At 41.5% G+C, this 20,840-nt stretch overlaps 1 protein-coding gene across 4 annotated transcripts in view; it reads left to right on the forward strand.

The window, feature by feature from the left end:
- Positions 1–20,840, forward strand: part of USP34 (ubiquitin specific peptidase 34) — a 344,835-nt gene that overhangs the window by 144,157 nt on the left and 179,838 nt on the right. For all 4 annotated transcript variants that reach the window (XM_074989455.1, XM_074989457.1, XM_074989456.1 and 1 more), the window contains 6 exons: positions 6,785–6,900; positions 6,983–7,110; positions 13,664–13,753; positions 14,776–14,871; positions 17,065–17,147; positions 20,285–20,439. In XM_074989455.1, the coding sequence (XP_074845556.1) occupies positions 6,785–6,900; positions 6,983–7,110; positions 13,664–13,753; positions 14,776–14,871; positions 17,065–17,147; positions 20,285–20,439 (668 nt within the window). The remainder of the gene's footprint in view (positions 1–6,784; positions 6,901–6,982; positions 7,111–13,663; positions 13,754–14,775; positions 14,872–17,064; positions 17,148–20,284; positions 20,440–20,840) is intronic.

The raw sequence follows: 20,840 nt of genomic DNA on the forward strand, positions 1-20,840 counted from the left end.
CCCCGCCCAGGGCTCACTCCACCAGGGCGGTGGCGGCGTCAACAGCCTTCTTCAAGGCATCGCGTTAACAGACATCTGTAGAGCGGCGACCTGGTCATCCTACGACACCTTCGCCAAGCATTATGCCCTACATCGGGTATTCGAAGAGGACACCCGTCTGTCAACAACAGTCCTCTCGGGGGCAAGCTGCACATAAACCGATTACCCACCTCTTTATTTGGGTTACTGCTGGGTAGTCACCTATTGTGGAGCACCCACGGGGACCACTGGAAGAAGAAAAAGAAGTTACTCACCTGTAGTAACGATGGTTCTTCGAGATGTGTGCCCGTGGGTGCTCCACTACCCGCCTACCCTCCCCGCTTCAGATCTCTGTCTAGTGTTTTTCAGGGGCATCTGAGGTGGTTGGTCAAGGAACTGGCGGGGACTGGATTGTGCACGCGGCCGGAGGCGCGCAGGTGGGCGGAGCACGCCGGCGCATGCGCGATCCAGGAGAAACTGCTAGAAGATTTCCGATCTGCAGCGCTGGGCGAGCCCGACACCTATTGTGGAGCACCCACGGGGACACATCTCGAAGAACCATCGTTACTACAGGTGAGTAACTTCTCTTTCTATATTTTTTTCTTCATTTGTAATATCAGAGTTCTGAGGCAAGATAAGATAGAAACTAGTGGACTGTTGAATATGACAGTTGCTTTCTGTAATAAGTTTTATTAAGACAAAAGAAAGCGTGATACTACTTTAGTTAATTCTGTACCCTAAAATTATGTTAAAAATTTTGGCAATAAAAATATAGAGAATAATAGTTAACATACACATTTCCTTTGGCTGTTTGTCACAGAGGGCACTCACTAATCTGAATGTTGCAGACATTGATAGGACATAATGGGGAGCAAATTATTGTATTAATGCTATCTTATTTTTGCCAAGTCCCAGGATAAATAGAGCTTTTAATACAAAGTGCTTAAAGTCATTTAATCTTCTTGAGCACAAGTATTAATTGTTAGAAATTTAGCCATGAGTGCCAGTGGCTTGCAGCTAAATTAAGAGTGAGAAAAGATTGTATGGAAGTAGGTTGAAAATGATAAGAAATATATGCAAGCCTACTACAACTGAAATAAGCTCTCATTTTGTAGAATTAACTGTCCATACTGATTTTATTTATTTTAGATCTGTCAGCAGCTTTTGTTACCTTTTTAGCTGAAGACTAACTGTGGACACTAGCAGTTGCTTGTGTGGTTTTTTTTTTTTTTCATTTCAAAGCAGGCCTATGGAATAGGGTTAAAATTTTGTTCATTTGCCCCCTGAATGCTCATGTTGTTCTTTGTTTCTTAGAATAACAGGACAGGAAGGGATCTCCAGTTCATCAAATCCAGTCCCCTGTATTCATGGCACCATGTACCATCTAGATCTTGACAGATGTTTGTCTAACCTGCTCTTAAAAATATCCATTGATGGAGATTCTCATGTTCCCAGACAATTCATTACAGTGGTTAATCACCCTGACTGTTAGGAAATTTTCCTTTTGTATAACCTTTACCTGTCATGCTGCAATTTAAGCTCATTGCTTCTTTTCTTATTGTCATAGGTTAAGGAGAATAATTTTTCTTCCTCCTCCTCCTCATATTAACCTTTTAGGTATTTGAAAACTGTTATTGTGTGCCCTCTCAGTCTTCTCTTTTCCAGACTAAACAAACACAGTTATTTCAGTCTTCACTCATAGGTCATGTTTTGTAGTCCTTTAATCAGTTTTGTTGCTTATCTCTGGATTTTTTTTTGAAACATGGCAGTTAGAAATGGACACAATAATCCAGGTGAAGTCTAATGAGCCTGAAGTAGAGCAGGAGAATTATTTCTTGTTTCTTTCCTGGACTATGTCTACACTATGAAATAAAGTCAATGTTATTGAAGTTTACCTTTTACCACTAGATTTTGTGAAGTTGAAGATGAGTATCCACACATGTCCAGAACGTTAAAATACTGTGTCTCCGTTGCTTTAGCTAGGTTCGACTGTGTCAGCAATGTATTGTGGGTACCTGGTGCCAGTGCATTAAGGGAAAAAATGCACTGCAAGTGCTTGTGGGTGTCTGAGATCATCATCCCAGAATGTGGTGCCTCCCTGTCCTCCCACTGCTGGAGAACAAATGGTCCAAGGAATTCTGCACCATTTTTGGGTCATTTTTCCAAAGCCTACATCTAGCTCATGCTGCTGCATGGCATTAGGATGGCTCCTGAACAGCTTAGAGCTGTTGCACAGTGTGTTATGGCCACTTCCCAAAGCGTTATGCAGTATTTTCTCAGCTGAAGCCAGTGGGAAGATGAGATGGATGCGGACCTTAGTTCGGATGACATTGAAAGACTGGAGACCAGGAGTGCACAGCTGCTGGCTGCTCTGGATGCATTGCATGCGGCAGAGTGCCGGTTCTGGAGACATGAAACCAGCACACGCTGGTGGAACCGCATAGTTTTGGAGGTCTGAGATGACCAGCAGTGGCTGCAGATCTTCTGCATGTGCAAAGCCACTTTCATGGAACTTTGTGATTTACTGTCTCCTGGCCCTGAAGAACTATGATATCAAAATGAGACCTGCTTTGACAGCTCACAAGCGAGTGGCTATTGCTCTGTGGAAGTCTGCAATGCCCGCCAGCTACCAGTCAGTGGGAAATCAATTTGGGGTGGGCAGATGTACAGTTGGAGCGATGGTGATCCAGGTAGCTAAGGAAATAATGCCCATCTGCTGTGGAAGACCATGACTCTGGAAAATGTGCAGGACATAGTGGACAGCTTTGCTGCCATGGGGTTTCCAATCAACAGTGGGGCAACAGATGGAACACACATCCCCATCCTGGCTCTGGACCACCTAGCCTCAGAGTACATAAACTGCAAAGGGTACTTTTCCATGGTGTTGCAGGCATTGGTGAATCACAAAGGTCATTCAGGTGCATGACACGCGCATCTTTAGAAAGTTAGGTCTGTACAGAGTGCTCCGGGATGGGACTTTCTTCCCAGTCTGGAAAATCAAGATTGTCGACGTAGAGATGCCAATAGTGATACTGGATGACACTGCGTACCCTGTGGTTCCTTGGCTAATAAAGCCATACACAGACAACCTGGACTGAAACAAGGAACCCTTCAGTTACGGACTGAGCAAGTTCAGAATTGTGGTAGATTGTGCCTTGGCCATTTAAAAGCCAGATTCAGGTGCTTTTTGACCCATTTGGACCTTTGCAAAGCCAACATCCCTGTCATGGTTTCAGCATGCTGTATTTTCTATAATATTTGCAAATCAAAGGGTAAAAATTTCATTCCAGCCTATGTAGTAGAGGCAGATGCCCTGGACAGTGTTTCTGAACAGCCTGGCACAAGGGCATTCACCAGTGCAGATGCACAAACAATGGCAATTATGAAGGGCTTTGAAAAATATCTTTATGAATGAGCAGACAGCCACATGAATCTGTTGCATTTAAGTAATGTGATACCACCCCTCTATCACACCCAATGACGTGTGCTTGACCTTTATAAAAGCACCTCCAACTACACTATACCCCACATGAACCAATAAACAGCACTGTGGTTTTCACAACAGCATTTTTTTTATTCAGGAGTTGAGGGGTATGGGGTGTAAAAAAGAAAGGGAAACCTGGCATTATGTGTGGGGGGATGTGAGCCCCTTTTTGCAGTGTGGAGAGGTCCAGGGGCATGGGCCATGAGACAATCCTTGGCCTCCTGCCCCCGTGTTTGGGACCCCCGATGAGGGGAAGTCAGGAAACAGGGGAGGAGGTCACATAACAGTGAGTGAGTGCTGTAGTGGGTGGTCCTCTGCAGTTCCCACATGGACTGCAGGATTTCAGTCTACTCCTTGATGGACATCAGGAGCTCTGCTGAGTTTTGGTTCCTGTACTGGAGCATGCTTTGCTGCCACTGCTGGGTCCACTTTCTATCTGCAGTGGCTTGAGCTTGCTCCTTCAGGGCCTCTTGCAACTGCTGCAAGATGATGTCTTGCTTTGTTCTTTTCCTACGGTGCATCACAGCAACCCTGTAACTCCTACTCATGCTGTCTGTTGAAGACGGTCAAGATCAAAATTTAGATACTGTTTTTAAATGTGACAGAACACACTGACCCATACAACGAATGGGTGTGTGACAATCACTGCATCTTTTGTTTTCCAAGGCCAGTTTGGCTTCTTAAGGATGACAGTGAATCATCCTCTGCAGAATATGTTGGCCCAGGTGAAAGGTAGCAGGATATATGGATTTAGGAAGGCTCACCAATCTGACTTAAAAGTTGAAGATTATAGGTTCGCACTTCCCCCGAGTTAACGGTTAAGTCTGAGGCAGAGCCTCAGGCTGGAGTACCTTTTGGGTTTTTTTTCTTCTGTTTCCCCATGGTACTTTTAATAAACCCTCCATCTTCATGCCTCCACATCTCTGTGCTTTACGTGATTGGCTCTGCTACTTTCTGCCTCAGCAGTACAATACAGGTCGTAACTCTGGCATGCTTTAGTCTGGCAATATATGTCATCTGGCATGGTTTTAGTTAGCCAAATGTCATCTTATCATGGGTGTGGCCAAGTGTCCCAGGGTCCCATAAAGTTTGTTCATAGCCACCAGTGCTGGCTTTCGGTTTTCTTTGCTGTTATTTAGCTCTAATTTACCCCTAAATACAATCTAAGAGCCCAGTAAGCAGTGGAAGTGTTGGTAATGCTCCTAGAAAATATTGAGCTCCTGTGGTTCAGCAAATTCTCTGGTTCAGCACCAGATAGGTCCCAAGGGTGCCAAACGAGAGAGGTAAATCTCTCTACATCTTACCTATATTAACAATTCTATTTTTTCTCTCTATGGCCCAGAGGAAGAAGACCTGGTTCCTATAAAGGCAGCCTGGTTGCTCACCATTAAGAATACTTGGAGGGGTACACGCATAATTATAAAAAAAAAAAAATCACAGTACGGTGTAAGGGAGAGAAATTTTTGTTATTCAGGGTATCCTCCCCAAGTTGGTTGATTATGATTATTCCAGTTTTCATGTTGATAGATTGTCCTGTTTTAGGAAGTGTACATAAACATGTCTTCCATTCGCAGGGACAAACGCAGCCTTATGTTAATTGCTCTTCCATTGCTATATTACGTTAGTTTTCTTTTTGAATGTTTCCATATGTGCAAAAGGCTTGCAATTATACTCATTCCTTACTATACAAGCACAATTAGTTCCCAAATTTCTCTTTGTAGGCGAAAAGTCATAAGAGCAACACTAAAGTCTCATTTGAATACATGTAAAAGTCTCCAGTTTGTTCCAAGTGCTTGTAACTTGACATAAACTGGTTGAGGTTTAGGTACTTATCTGATTATTTGAAAAGTTTGGCATCAGAGATAGGCTGTAATGTATATATGTAGAGCAGGGATTCCCAACCTCTGGGTCGGTCCCAAACATGGGTCCCATTAGATTTGTGAAAGTTTGCCAGCTGGGCAGTTCCCAGCTGTATGTGTTTCTTAAAGAAGCCATTTGCAGTTTCTTAACATTGCTACCACAGGCATAGATTTATCGATAGAGAGAGCTGCCATCTCCAGCAGCTTTCTCTATCACTAGGGATATCAATTACCTTATGGCTAGGTGCTGAAAACTTAACACTTGAGTTAATTGGTTTTAACTACTGTTACTTGCTGGGAGCAGGAGGGCTGGGGGAGCCATCCAGCCTTGCAGCCCCTGTGAAGAGGCTGCTGTGGGAGGAGGAGGCTGTCTATGGCTGGGGTTGTTTAGGGATTTGGGGTGGTGTCTAAGACTGGGGGCGGTTTGGGGCTGCTGGAGGGTGCTTAAGCCTGGGGGGCGGTTTGGGGCGGCAGGGAGAATCTAAGGCTAGGGGTGGTTTGGGGCTGCTGGGGGGCGGTGTAAGCCTGGGGGCAGTGTGGGGCTTCAGGGGGAGTCTAAGGCTGAGGGCAATTTGGGGCTGCTGAGGGACTCTAAGGCTGGGGGTGGTTTGGGGCTTCTGGGGGGGGGCGGTGTAAGCCTGGGGGCAGTTTGGGACCTGGGGGGGTGGTTAAAACCTGGTGGAGGGTGAGGTCTGCAGGGTGGGTGGCGGGAACTAATACAGTAAACCCTCACATTACCAAGGGGTTGTTCCTGCAACCCCTGCATAACTGGAATTTTCCTGCAAGGAGAGGGGAGTCAGGAACCACCAGGGCTGGTCAGTTTCCTGGCTCCCAGAGTGGCAGCAGCAGGGAACCAGGGGCAGGCTGGTTCCAGTCTCCCCATGGCTTGCAGGACCTGGAAACTGATCAGCTCATGGCTGGTCAGTTTCACATTCCTGCCAGTGCAGGGGAGGGAACCAGGCTAAGAGCCTTCTCCCGCTCTTCCTCCAGACACAGGGCTATCAGGCAGCTGCATGTCTGAGGGAAGGAGAGAGAAGGCTCCAGCCACAGGAGCAGAGCCAGCCGCAGGGCTGTGGCTTTTCCTGCCCCCTGGCCAGGGACCTATGGCTGGCTCCCCTCAAGCTAGGGGCCTGCGGGTCTCCCTGCCCTCTCATCAGGGCCCCCACAGCTGGCTTGTATAAGTGGGGCAAGTTCACTATTTTAGTGAACAAAGGTAAGTATGTGTATCCCTCATTTTAGTGAGTACTCATAAGTAAAGTACTTGTTAAATGAGGGATGAGTGTACAAGTTTTTGGATTTGAAAATCTGACATAATAAACATAGAGTTTAGAAATAGATTTATCAAAGCTATCACTAGCTATGCATTAGTCAGCTCAGGTGTTTCTTTGTGCATATTCAATCATAGCATCTTTGTTTTGCATAGGGCCAGCAGTTCATAAACACCAGTACAACAGCAACGCAGTGACGGATATTAACTTGGATAATGTTTGTAAGAAGGGAAGTACTCTTTTGTGGGATCTCGTCCAAGATGAAGATGCAGTAAGTTAAATATCAGACAGGAATATCTGCCAAAAGAAAATAAATACTTGTCTGCCAGTATCTTTTCTCTTACTTTCTGCAGATTCATCTCTCTGAAGGGTTAATAAATGAAGCTGAGAAACTGCTCTGTTCCTTAGTATGCTGGTTTACTGATAGGCAGATCCGAATGAGATTCATTGAAGGCTGCCTGGAAAACTTAGCAAATAACAGGTAACAAAATATTTGATTTTAATTGTGGTATCAAAAATTATTGCATTTATCTCTTTCCATGTCCATGCATTTTTCTTTATGCATAGGATTTATCTCAGTTAATATATATTAGTTTCTTAATCTTACTCAGAATAAAAGTATATAATCTTAATCTTTCTCAAAGGCATGTTATCGGTAAAACATAAAAGTAAAGGACAAAAATCAGGCTGTAGAAAGATGCGAACTTTTCTGTTATTGCTTGGAACTGGGACATGTTGAAGTCTCCGGGCTTTGCATGCTGCTCTGGTGGCAGTAAATTGATGCCTGTCAGCAATCCCCACTTCAGCTACTTAAAAGTGCTGGTGTGATGGTCATATTAGGTGTAAATGCCCCATCTACAAGGAATTCAATCCCTAGATGAAGACAGAGAACGATAGCAACTTTGGGCTCATAGACATTCTTGTGAAGGCAGTTTGGTGCTCGCATGTAGTAGGAGACTTTCAGTGCATGGAGACTGATTTCACACCCTTTTTCAGCTCATCTCTAGGCTTAGTGGAACCCCATATTGATGGGTATCTGGTACAAGCTATTGCTTTCCTTCTCTGATGCCTTGCAGGGACCTGGCAATCCTGCTTTTGGTTCAAGGGCTTAGTCAACATGTGGACCACCATACTGAGGTTAGGGACTTTCTGTAAGATTGTCCCCAGCACTATGTTTGAGCTCTCTTGCGTTATCGACTTAAAAGCCTGATCAGGTACTGTCAAGATTGAGTCCTTTCCTGACCTAGTCTGCAGAACCAACTTCGTAAACAGCATGGTACCAAGCACACCTGAGGCATATTCTTCAGCATAAGAGCTCCTGTGGTTATCAGTATTAGATTTTTTGATCATGTAGGATGGCTCATTTTCTGATTCCCTCTCAATAACTATAGCTCCAAGGTTGGGAGAACCCATGGTGGCATCATCCACTTGGCATCATTGTTTCCACTGCTAAACTCTTGGCAATACCAAGTCTCGTATGTTCTTACTGGTACTGGATTCTTCTCATTTCCCTTTGTTTCCTTGTGGTACTGCAGCGCACCGGAACTGTAACATGGACTCATCATCTGGTTCTGAGAATGGTTCATACAAGTCAGAATAATTTCTTCAAAGTTTCATGTATTTTCTCATTCTTCAACCCACAGACCAAGCTCCCAGGAGAAGCTACCATGAGAGTTGGTCTCTACTCCCATATTGGATGAAGCAGTTACTATTTTGTCATTGTTGAAGAATTCCCTGCCATTTGAGGGCAACTTCTTTGCACTGAACTCCAGCATTGTAAAGCCATTGTTCTCTGGTCATGATTGTCTTCAGTACTGATCCTAGCATGGAACCTCCATTCAGGTGTCATTCATGAAAGGACCCTCCTCAGGGGTAATGGAACATGAATGCTATGCAGGCACCAGTCTCTAGCTGATAGCATTCTTTTGCTCACATGTGAAACCAAGAAGATCAATGTCTTATTCAGTGATTTAGATATTGGTATATAGCAGTGCTCCTCAAACCACAGACCCATGAGGATCTTCAGGGGTACTCCAGAGGGTCCATGAGTCATGTCTGGCACCACTAGAGCTGGGCCTACACGTTTCAGGAACTGTGTTCCCAATGATGTCATAGCAAACCTGGTACCTGAATTTTGTGACGTAGGCTGCTTCTACACTTGCCTCCTCACGTTGGAGGTGGCATGTTAATGAGGCCATTTGAAGCAGGCTAATGAGGACTAACATGTATATTCAGCACCTCATTAGCATAATGGCAGCCATACAACTTTCAAAGTGCAGACTTTGTTGCAGAATCACAGTGTAGATGTGGGCAGCTTCGAAATAAGCGCCCCACTTGGACATTCTCTCTCTTACTCCCGCAAAACTAGATTGGAGTAAGGGAATGTCGAACTGGGATACTTATTTCAAAGCTGCCCGCATCTACACTGTCAATCTGCAGTTCGAAGTCTGCACTTTGAAATTCGCATGGACACCTTTTTGCTAATGAAACACTGAATATGCATGTTAGCGCCTCATTAGCCTGCTTCGAATTGCCTCATTACCATGCCACCTCCAACAAGAGGTCGAGAGTGTAGAAGCAGCCTTAGTCCTTTACCACAATGGGGATGATTCATGCCTTCAAGTCGGTGGCACTGCTGTGGATGCTTGGCTGGCCCAACGGTGCATCAACATTTTTCAAGCGGATTCGGAACAGCACTTCCTCAGCTCTTGTATCCCTGTGCCCCTTCTCTGTGTGAGCTACATTGATGACATCTTCATTGTTTGGACCCACAAGAAGGAGGCCCTCAAGGCATTCCATTGGGATTTCAAACATTTCTACCACAGCATCAGCATTAGCCTGGACCAGTCCATATAAGAAATCCATTTCCTGGATAGTACAGTGCAGATAAATGTTGGTCACATAACCACCACCCATACCGGAAACCTTACTGACAGCTATACTAACCTACATGCCTCCAGCTTTCATCCAGAGCACATTACAAGATTCGTTGTCTGCAGCCTAAGATACAACCATGTTTGCTCTATTCCCTTAGCCAGAAATAAACATCTACAGAATCTGTATCAAGCATTCCTAAAGCTATAATACCCATCTGGGAAAGTGAAGAAGCAGATTGACAGAGCCAGGAGGGTACCTAGAAGTCAGCTACTGGGTAGGCCCAACAAGGAAAGTAACAGAAGGCTCCTGGCCATTACCTTTAGCCCCCAGCAAAAACCTCTTCAGTACATTGTCAGAGATCAACAACCAAGGCAAAATATTCCATCATTCTCACAGACCTTCAGAGGCAGGCCAGTCCTTGCTTATACACAGACTCCCAACCTGAATCAAATACTCACCAGCAGCTGCACACCTAACAGAAACACTAACCCAGGAACCTGTTCTTGCAACAAACCCTGTTGCCATCTCCGTGTGCATATCTACTCAAGAGATAGGACCTAACCACATCTACCCTGCTGTCACAGGCTTGTTCATGTGCACATCTATGAATGTGATATTATGCCATCATGTGCCATTAATTCCCCTCTGTCATGTGCATGGGACATACTGGACTTTCTCTAAGCAAAAGAATAAATGGACGCAAATCAGATGTCAAGAACAGTAACATTCAAAAAACAGGAGAAGAGCACTTCTGTCTCCCTGGACACTTGGTAACAGCGCTTCAAACTTCAAAAACAGACTTCAGCATGAAGTTGCATAACTTGAATTTATATGCAAACTTTATACTAACTCACTGGATCTGGGAGTGGCTAGCTCAGTACAGAAAGTAACCCCCTTTACCAAGAGGCAGTAAAGCTTGGAATTTTTCTTTAGAGAATAGGATATCACTGAAAGCATGACAGAATTCATGGAAAGTCATTCAGCTTAGATTGAGTGACCTGATGTAGTAAAGTCCATTTTTCAGACTTTGGAAATATCACAGTTGGATCTGGTAAAGTGATGGGGTGCCTTTCTGGCAGGTTGGAATGGCAGACTTTTTTTACATTTCTCTTTCCCTGCCCCAAATCCCGTTGGAATCAAGTGTGTTAGCCAGGCTTAGCCAGGACCATGCCACTGTAGTCTGGATAGGCCCATACTGGTCTCATCAGCATTGGTTCTTGGATCTGTTTAACCTCTCAGTTTGAGATCTGATTCAACTCCCTTTGGATCCAGATATAATCTCTCAGATTCATGGCTTCCCAGCACTTACAATGACACAGCTTTAGTCAGGGGAGAAGGAATAGCAATGCAGAGCCACCTCCTCTCTCCCCTGCCAGAAGGGGCTGGCTCAGAACACAGAGACTTTGGGGCAGTAACTGGTAGTTCTTTGAGATGTGTAGTACTTATCTGGATTCCAGTCCCACTCTCCTTCCTCTCTGATCTGGGATCCTCTCTTGCTTTTTGAGAGGGAACTGTGCATGACACATGTGCAGGTCAGTGGGCACTACTGTGAATAGCTCTGGCACATGGTGTGCATGGGCACTTGCATTTGGAATCTAGATAGGGACCAAACATCTTGAAGAATCTACAGTTACAGTAAGTAACCTTCTATCTAATGAAGTGGGTTTTACCCATAAAAGCTAATACATTTGTTAGTCTCTAAGGTGCCACAGGACTGCTTTTTATGTGTCTCCCTTGGTTACGCTCTTATATATTCATCTCTGTGGACATTTGTAAATTTGGCTAATTTTCATTGGAGTTATACATGCACAATGAGGGGGTCTAGACACATTTAAGCAAACCAGAAGAAAAGAAGCATGCACTATGTATTTACTGAGGCAAGACAAGTTTCCTTGCTGTAAAGCGATCTTAGAAAACATTTAACCCATCAGAGTGACAAGTCTTTTTCGACGTCAATCCTCGTATTAGTTTTAATGAGATAACTTGCATACATGTAACTCAGAGGAAACATTAGACTTTTTTTAGCACATATCTCTCATTTGGTCAAAACCCTGATCTGAATTTCTGACACTGGAGTTTTCCTGAGGGTGACTAAGTCTGGTTGCTTGTCCTGGGAGAAGTTAGAAGTTCAGGTTGATGTTATTTTTTGAAATGTTACTTTTATGTTGTAAGAAAATTATTTGAAATATCTTCACAATAATTAACAGTTTTTAAACTACTTAAAGGATCAGGTTAACCTACCACATTCTAATTTAGAAACAGATTAATAAAAAACCTTGTTCAGTGGTGGGCTAACTGATTTACTAATACCATGGCTTACGGTGCATAGTATTTGTCATGACAGATGTGGCTATGATAAACACACAGCCATAGATCTTAATAGCTGGGATCCTCCATAAAACCGTTAAGGATCAGTAGTTTAATTCTTAGAGTCAAAGTCACCAAGCAGATCCACTGCAAAGTTATCAAGTAAGAATCTGAAATGGAGGATTATTTTAGCTTCAGTGAATGAACGGAGATAGATCCTCAAGGCCATTCCCTTCTCCAGAGAGGGATCCTGCAGTAGTATCATACATCTTAGGCCAGGGGTGAGCAGTCCCCGGCACGGGTGCCAAGAGTGGAGCGTGCGAACTGATTTTCATCACCATGCAAGGTGGGAGCTCAGCTGCCACTCTCCCACCCCACCCTGCAGTCGGGACCTTGCTCAAAGCCATGCCACCTGTGGATTAACAAAAGACCAGCTAATGCTACCAATCACCACCTAAATGGTAAAGCTGTGCATTTTATTTAGTAATGAAGCTGTTGTAAGTAAGACTATTAATGACTTGAACCGTACATAGAGGTCAAAAGGTCAGATTTCGGCACTCTGCTTTGGAAAGTTTGCTGGCCTCTGTCCTAGGCATTTAAGTAGCACATCACTGATATACTGAGCTTCAGACAGTAGAATAAATAAAAACTAATTCAGGTGAAATACAGTACAGTATTATCCAGCATCTCCCCAGCTGGGCAGCAGGCATCTGGCCCTGCTCCGAAGGCCCCAGTTGGTCTGCTCTGCTGGCCCCAGCATGCCATGCGGAAGCTATGGCTGCTGGCCTCATGCCTGCAGCGTGGTGATTAACCAAATGTGCTGGTTATCTGAATGCCAAATAATCGAGGTTTTACTATAGGTGACCAGGCTGTTGGAAAAGAATGGCTGCAATCTTTTTTCTATTAAGTTTTGTTACCATTTTTATTAGGACATGTTAGTAACAGACACATTCTGTGTGAATTTCCAATAATCATTTAAACTTTTAAAAATGAAATATGAACATAATCAGCTCACCAAACAGCAACATGCAACAGAAAACAGTTGGAGCACTTCTTGGGTTGTTGAAAGTTTCTGCAGTCAACGTTGTTTTGCCTGCACCTATTGTAGGTAGCCAAAGCCTATCTATTTTTATATATACAGTATTTTTTTGTGCCGGTTCTGAGTACTGGGAGCTTTTTTTTTTTTTTTTACTCCTATAAATGGGGTCCGGATTTCACTGCTGGAGCATTAAAATAATTAAAATTCCTCTTCCCTTGTTGAACTGGAGTATTTTCTTGCTAGAGGAACGCAATGTGATCCAGTGGAATTCACCACAGAGGCTGGTTCCCAGCTGCAGGACTGTGGGGTCCACCCCAGCCAGGGAGTTTGGGGTGTGAGTCCCATCACCTTTTTTCTAAAAAGTGTGTGTGTGTGTGTGTACATACACTCCCACCACCACCACACACACATGTTGGCAGTTTGAGACAGATCTAATTCTGTTTACATACATTTCCTGTGTTTAAAACTGGAGTTATTTTGTTTTGAAATTTCAAACCAGTGAAAGACTTATGAATGTGCATTTGGCATAATCTTTTGAAATATCAGACTTCTAGAATGAAGACAACAAATACTATCTTAATTTATACTTATATTTTTAAGTATAAAATAATACTTGTGTGTAAAGTTTTATTTATATTAATATTTATAACATTTCACGCTCTAAAACCTGTTCATGGGAGGGTTATATTAAAAGGTGGATTCATCCAGATATGCCTAATACTATATAGAGCTTACACCCTGACAATAGCTGTAAGTATTGTCAACAACTTTAATTTACAAAAATCATATTTATTTTTTTTCCTCCCTTTAGATCAGTAGTAGTTTCACTTCGCCTTCTTCCAAAGTTATTTGGTACCTTTCAGCAATTTGGGAGCAGTTATGATACGCATTGGATAACAATGTAAGTAAAAATACCTTCTCTCACTTATCCCCAAAAGAAGGAAGAGTGATGATTACCAAAGGACTGTTGTTTGTGTTAAAAAAAGAAAAAGAAAAAAAAAAGGTCCCCCTCTGAGTCACATACTCTAATTTAGTCCAGGTCTCCAGTTGATTACCACCAAAAGCCATTACCATTTGCCTGCTGTCTGGTGGCCTATATGAGTTGTGCTTGGGGTCTTTACATGCCTGATGAATAGCATTCTTCATAGCACAAACTTTGTCATAACTGAGACTAGAAATAATGTTTAGGACAGACATGCACCTTTAGATCTCCATAAATGGACTCACTATAGAATGCTGGAATTGCATTGATGGAGACAGTGTGAGTAAGATTGTATTGACAGGCACTGTGCTTTCTCTGTTTTGTTTGTAAATTCAGTCATTTTGAGAAATTCAAAATTCATTAAAAATGTTGATGTTTTTAAAAGTAGAGGCTGTGTAGTTGTGTGCTTTTTTGGCGGGGGGTGTTGGTAGTCAAGTTCAAGTTTTGATTCCTGACCTGCAGAAGTTTTGAGTGATACAGAGGAAGCACTCGTGGACTTCTTGGAAAGGTAGCATATTATGTCACTCATCAGCAACTCCTATGGCCATTTAGTCCTTTATTCATCAACACTCATCAACACATACCTAACTTTTAAGCAAGTGAGTAGTCTAGTTGAAGATCTTAAATTTGGTTTGTAAATATTTGACTAAAATATAGTAGAAGTCAGTGGAGCTACTACTGATGTTCTTAAAATCAGACACACAATTACGAGCTCCAGAAGTTCCATCTATTAATCCTAGGCACGCAAATTATGGTACCGCTATGGAGCCTCAAGTGTGAGAAGATAGAGCAGACACGCATGGTGGAAGATTGTGTAAGTGATAGGGTACAACTCCTGGTGCTCTGGAAATGGACTGTTAGCTTTGTTCATTTGCAAATTAATTTTACTACAACATATGCCTCACTTAGGCTAAATATATTTTCCCTTTCTCTTGGCACAGGTGGGCAGAAAAAGAACTTAACATGATGAAACTTTTCTTTGATAATCTGATACACTACATTCATGCTGTAAGGGAAGGACGACATAAACATGCATTGTAAGTCCAGTACATGGATCTAGTTTTTATTAAATATCTGCTTTTAATTGTAAAAACATGTTCATCTTTTTTATTGTATTAATCATTACTGCTTTGAATATTTACATTTACTGACACAAGATAAAGATTTCTTTACAAAAATTTGTCAAAGACATCTATATTGGGTTATTAAAAAACCTTTTGGGTGTTTCTGCCCATTTTCCTTCTGCAGTAAAATCTCATTAACATACAGTAAATCCTTGATTTTGTGGACCCCGATTTAGTGGACTTTGGGAATAACAGACAATCTTGTTGTTCCCAAAGTCCGCTGGGGTCTGTAAAATCCTAATCAACTGCTCCCCTTTCAACCCCCTCCCCCCAAAAAAAAAGAAAAAGAAAAGAAAACCTTACAGACTTACCACTGCTGCGTGGCTGCTCTGGTGCAGTGGTGGCTCTTCCTGCTATGCATGGCAAAGCAGCTCCAGCTGCATGCAGCAAGGTGTCAGCCAGGGTCCAGAAGCTCTGGTAAATCAAGGTTTTTTTTGAGGGGGCTAGCGGGGGTCGGGAAGGACTGGAGATGGGGAAGCCTGGCATGAATAGTAAACCCTCTCATAACAGAAAAAAGTGGGCAATGCTCCCCTCTGCATGGGTCTGTTTAAACAGAGGGTTTGCTGTAGTACAGTTAGCTTCAAATGCTAAAACTTCAGTGCCCATTTTCTCACCTGGGTGCCTAACGTTAGATATGATCACAGAGATAGTCTGCATCTTCACAAAATAAAATAGCAGTCATGTAGCACTTTAAAGATTAACAAAATAATTGATTAGATTTCGTCATCTGAAGAAGTGGGTCAGTCCCATGAAAGCCCATCATCTAATAAATTATTTTTTTAGTCTTTAAAGTGCTACGTGACTGCTTTTTTGTTTAGTGAAGATACAGACTAACCCTGTAACTGTTGTAACATCAGATATCTAAGTCTGTGAAACCTAGTTAAAAGTAGCCTGACTGTAGAAGTGTTGAGCATATGTAACTCACAGGATCTGCATCTATGTACATCATCACTTATTTATGTATCTGGATATTGGTGTAGATGTCTAACTTTAGGCATACGCATTTGAAAAGTTTATCTTTCATTTAGGGTCTAATTTTCAACTTAATAAAAACTTCCAGCCGCACATGCAAAATCAAGTAGGTAGAGATCAGTGTGATGGGTTACATTTTAAAAGCTGGTTTGAAGCTGACTGAATATTTACCCTTTTATGTAAAATAGTTCATGTTTGAAAAGTAGGTGATATATTATTCTATTCCCTTTTACATTCATTAAACATGCATTTAATAATAGAAGGGGAATACAGCTAAAATTGGTAGGCATCAGCACATGCAAGGATTACTGCAAGAAAAATACTTCATCTTAATGCAGCGATTGGAAGTTTAGATATTTTTGAGCATTTTGCAGGTGTATGAGGAATGTAGGCTGTGTTTACACTACCTCCCTACTTTGAAGGGATGGTAAGTAGGGTGTTGGGAGATTATTAATGAAGTGCTGTGCTGCATATGCAGCCCTTCATTAAGCTAATTCCCCCCTGCCGCAACTTCGAAGTGTTAAACTTTGGAGTGCCGTCTAGCGTGTAGCCATAGCCAACCCACCGGTACTTGGAAGTGGCTGGGCAACTTCGAAGTCCCTTTACTCCTCAAAATTTTGAGGAGTAAAGGGACTTGGAAGTTGCCTGGGCACTTCGAAGCACCTACGGCTACACGCAAGCCAGCACTTCAAAGTTTGACGCTTCAGAGCTACCACGGGGGAGAATTAGCTTAACGAAGTGCTGCATATGCAGTGCAGCACTTCATTAATAATCTCCCAACACCCTACTTACCATCCTCCCTTTGAAGTAGGGAGGTAGTCTACACAAAGCCTTAGTGAAGGCCCCACTCTGCATAGTTCTGAGCTGATACAGGTCCTATGAAAGGAGCATAAAGTACACACAAAACTCGCCTATTCCCTCATTTCTAATTACTTTGCGTTTTGCTATAGTCTGTATGAGTGGAATTTACATTATTTCTTAACCGACTTTGAATTTTGAAAATCAGTTAACAATCAGAAATTATATATGCTCAAATTTCAGTGTGTGTATGCAGGGATGGAGAATGATCGATATGAATAAACATTTGCAAATTAATTAAAATATCTGTTTTTATTTTAAAAAATTCAAATGTAGGTATAGCCACAGTGCAGAAGTTCAAGTACGCCTTCAGTTCTTGACATGTGTTTTTTCAACTCTTGGATCACCAGATCATTTCAGTAAGTTTTTTATATTACGTGATGGTTAATATACATCCCTTGAAATTTATAATTAAACATACCCACATTTTAACTATTTGTTTATTGTGTGAATTATTATGCCTGTGCTAAATCTAAAGTGCTGTACTTTGAACACCATCAGTGGACACTTGTTCTAAAGAAGTTAATGGTACTTAAATTTATGTGACTGCAGCATTCACGAAGGGCAATCATACTGCTCATGTGTCAATTCAGAGGAAAGACAGGGAATTTATTTAGCAGGAAAAGTGGAATTTCAGTAGAAGATTGAGATCAAGAAGATATTCAAAGAATACTTTGCACATTATTGCAATATAGCAAGACCAAGAAGTTAATGTGGCAGTTGGAAACAGCTGCACACAAACATTCTATAATGTGAGCTTGAACTGTTGACGTTACTTCCCTGAAGACAATTTTTTGTAGTCACAATAATTAAACTTCTACTTTCATGCCATAACATAAAGAAAGACTGGAGAAGAATCATTAATAATTAACTGCACTAAATAATTTTGTTGAAACTTACACACGAGTATATTACAAAGCTCCTAATTAGACTTGTCAACAAGGTGTTTCAGCATCAAGAAAGAGAATAGGGGATGTATTAATTATTGGCATTCTCTTTTAAACAGCACAAATGAAAATGCTATTTATACAGAGCAGCAAATGACAGTGAACAGTAAGGCCATGCTACTGCTGCCAAATGGTGAATAAGATTAGAAATTTCTGTAGTAATTTATTTTCTAGTATGAGCAGTCAAGATTAAGCATTAGAAAAATGCTCCAGATGGCTGTCCTGTACTCCATTGATTTATATTTGGATGAGGCAGCCTCTGATGGATCATAAATTCTGCTGCATATCATAGTTAATCCTTCAGGCATCTGGAGTTTTACTAAGACACTCCCTTATAGTAAACTTGTTTCAGTTTAAACTAATTTACTTTTTAAAAACTGTAAGAGTAATTGCTACCAACATTGCAGCTTTCCAGGTACTTCCAGAACCTGCATGATCAAAACAAGACAAAATTCAAAAAGCTGTTACTATTATTGCTGGTATTGCTGTGGTGCCCCAGGAATAAATAATCTTACCTCAATCTGTTTGATTTTTGTCCATGCAGTGCAATAGACAGAACATTCCTCAGATTGAGAAAATGTTAATTCTGAATGTGGTCTCCTGGATAAATGGAGTGTTCACTTTTAGAATTGTGCTGTTCAGGAGTTCATGGATACAAGGGTGTGAGAAAAGAAATATTATTTAGCTGTCAATATAGGACAGAACCTCACAATTTGTCCCTCAGTTGGTCTTTCTCCCAGTTCATTTTCCACCAGTAGCACTCTATAGTCTCTCTTCAAATACCTTCATCTGTTATCGGTTATCTGTCAATCAAGGTTACCTCAGATGATGGCAGAAAAAGTTGGCTATTTAGGAGCCATTATATCAACAGTTTAGGGCAAAAAAAGTTTAATGTCTGTAGTGCCATTGATAAAATAGTCTGCAGTTGTCTCCTTGAAATCTTCAACCTAACCAGGAACACCAGTTTCTGAATGCAAGTTAGTGAAGTCCACTGCTTTGATGATAGCTAAGAGTTGTATTGATCATACCTTGAAAGGATTAACAATCAAATCATGACAAGGATGTAATTTTTAAACTCTATCTCCATTCCTAACTCAGAAATGAAGTTCTAAGCATGTATAAAGTGAGAATCCACCTGAAGTTTGATAGGAATGAAATCCTGAGTCTGTGTGCATATTTGCATTTCTTATTTAAAAATAAATTACAATTAAATCTCATCACAAACATGCTACACATACACTTATAGTCTTATGAAACTGAATTAATAGCTCTAGATTGTCCAGCCTAACTACTAGCTCTGTCTTCTTGAAAGTTCTGGGCTTTCAATTTGTTTCTCAGCAAAGTAAAAAAGTAACAAGCAAAGAAATACACAAGTTGGATAGGATTGTTTTTGTTCTGTGCTTACATGGTGATGAACCTTGGCCAAGTACAGCAGAGTTTAAGACTGTCTTAAGCCAGAGAGACAATATAGGAACAGTGGAGTGGAAAGAAAAGACATTATTTAGTGCACATGCAGCTTATTATATGACCCCCCCCACACACTTTTGCCACAGAAAAATTGTCATGGCTTCTGGGTATCAGAGGGACCCTCTCAGGGAATGTGTGTCAGATGTAGGTAGTGTAAGATGATACAGGACTTAGTTGCGGGAATGAAACATCATAAGGAAAACTGCTTACTGGGAGAAAATGATGTAGATGAAGATATGGCTGAGTGGGTTTAACTGGTCAATAACTTAAATATTTCAATAACAGTGGAGTCATGTGGCACTCAAAAGACCAACAGATAATTATCCACTGCAGGACTTCTGTGGTTTTTGCAGATACAGACTAAACTCTGCTACCCCTCTGAGACTTAAGTAATTAATTTTGCAATGCATCATTCTTCAAGACTCTCTCTATGCCTTTTAGTATAAGTGTGATTTGACAAGTAAATAACCCAGATGCTTACTCTGCTGGATGTCACTAGAAAAAAAGTTTAGCTTATCTAATCCTTATGGTTTGTTTAAGTAGTTAACTAGGTTTAGAATCTATCACTGACATATGCAATACAGAGAACTTCAGTAAGAGAAATCTAGAGTTGCCAGTTGCCACTGAGTGTCCTCTTTAATATTTTATATTACATAATACGTGCCCCTTATTTTGAAACATCATGGCCACCGACCATAATTGTGATTCCGTAATTCTTTTCCCTATTTTACTTCAGCATAACTGCAAAGGAATCCCATTCTGTACATGTTTCTCACCCTACCCTCCTCTTCCCTCCCCTCCAAAACAAAACAAAATCCAAGACAAGTGCCACTGAATACAATGGGGTTTATTCCAAAATTAAGTGCAATCTAAGCACAGTCTTAGATTTTTTGGTAACTTTATTTTTTTATTTCATTTTATTTTGGGCAATTTAAATCAGTGATTTAGAGTATCTTGATTTAAATTAATCCACCCTGATCCTGACATGGGTTTTTCTGCCTTTTGTACTTGTATTCCTGTTGCAGATAGAAATGCCAATTTATCTGACATTATAAAGGAGCATTTAAAACATTTTATTTTAGGATTGAGTTTAGAACAAGTGGACATTTTATGGCATTGTTTAGTGGAAGATTCTGAGTGCTACGATGATGCATTACACTGGTTCTTAAATCAAGTACGAAGTAAAGATCAGCATGCTATGGGAATGGAAACCTACAAGCATCTTTTCTTAGAAAAGGTATATGAAAGCAGTTTTTTATTTAAATTCATTCAAGTTTAAAAATGTTTTTAGTTTGTATCAAAGCCATTTTAAAGTTATTGTTTTATGGGGGGAGTCCTGCTTCTTCTGCTGCAGTGAGAAGCCCCAGTTGCAATGGAACCTTTTCTTGCACTTTGAGGTGGAAGAGAATCTGATTCCAGTGTCCATCCCATCTCCTCTGTGTGCCATAGATTTCTAATTTGCAAAGGATCTCTGTGCAATTCTGTGGAGTTGGGTTTTCAGACAAAGCAGGGTCAACCTGAGGGGAGGGAAAGGAAAGGAGAGGTTTACTAGTATATGGATCTATTATTCTTCCCTTTGTGGAGCAGAGGTGCAGGAGCAGCAGAAGGTTCAGGATTTAAATAGTGGCTGCAAATTGA

The sequence above is a fragment of the Carettochelys insculpta genome, chromosome 3, assembly GCF_033958435.1.
Source record: "Carettochelys insculpta isolate YL-2023 chromosome 3, ASM3395843v1, whole genome shotgun sequence".
Classification (NCBI taxonomy): Eukaryota; Metazoa; Chordata; order Testudines; family Carettochelyidae; genus Carettochelys; species Carettochelys insculpta.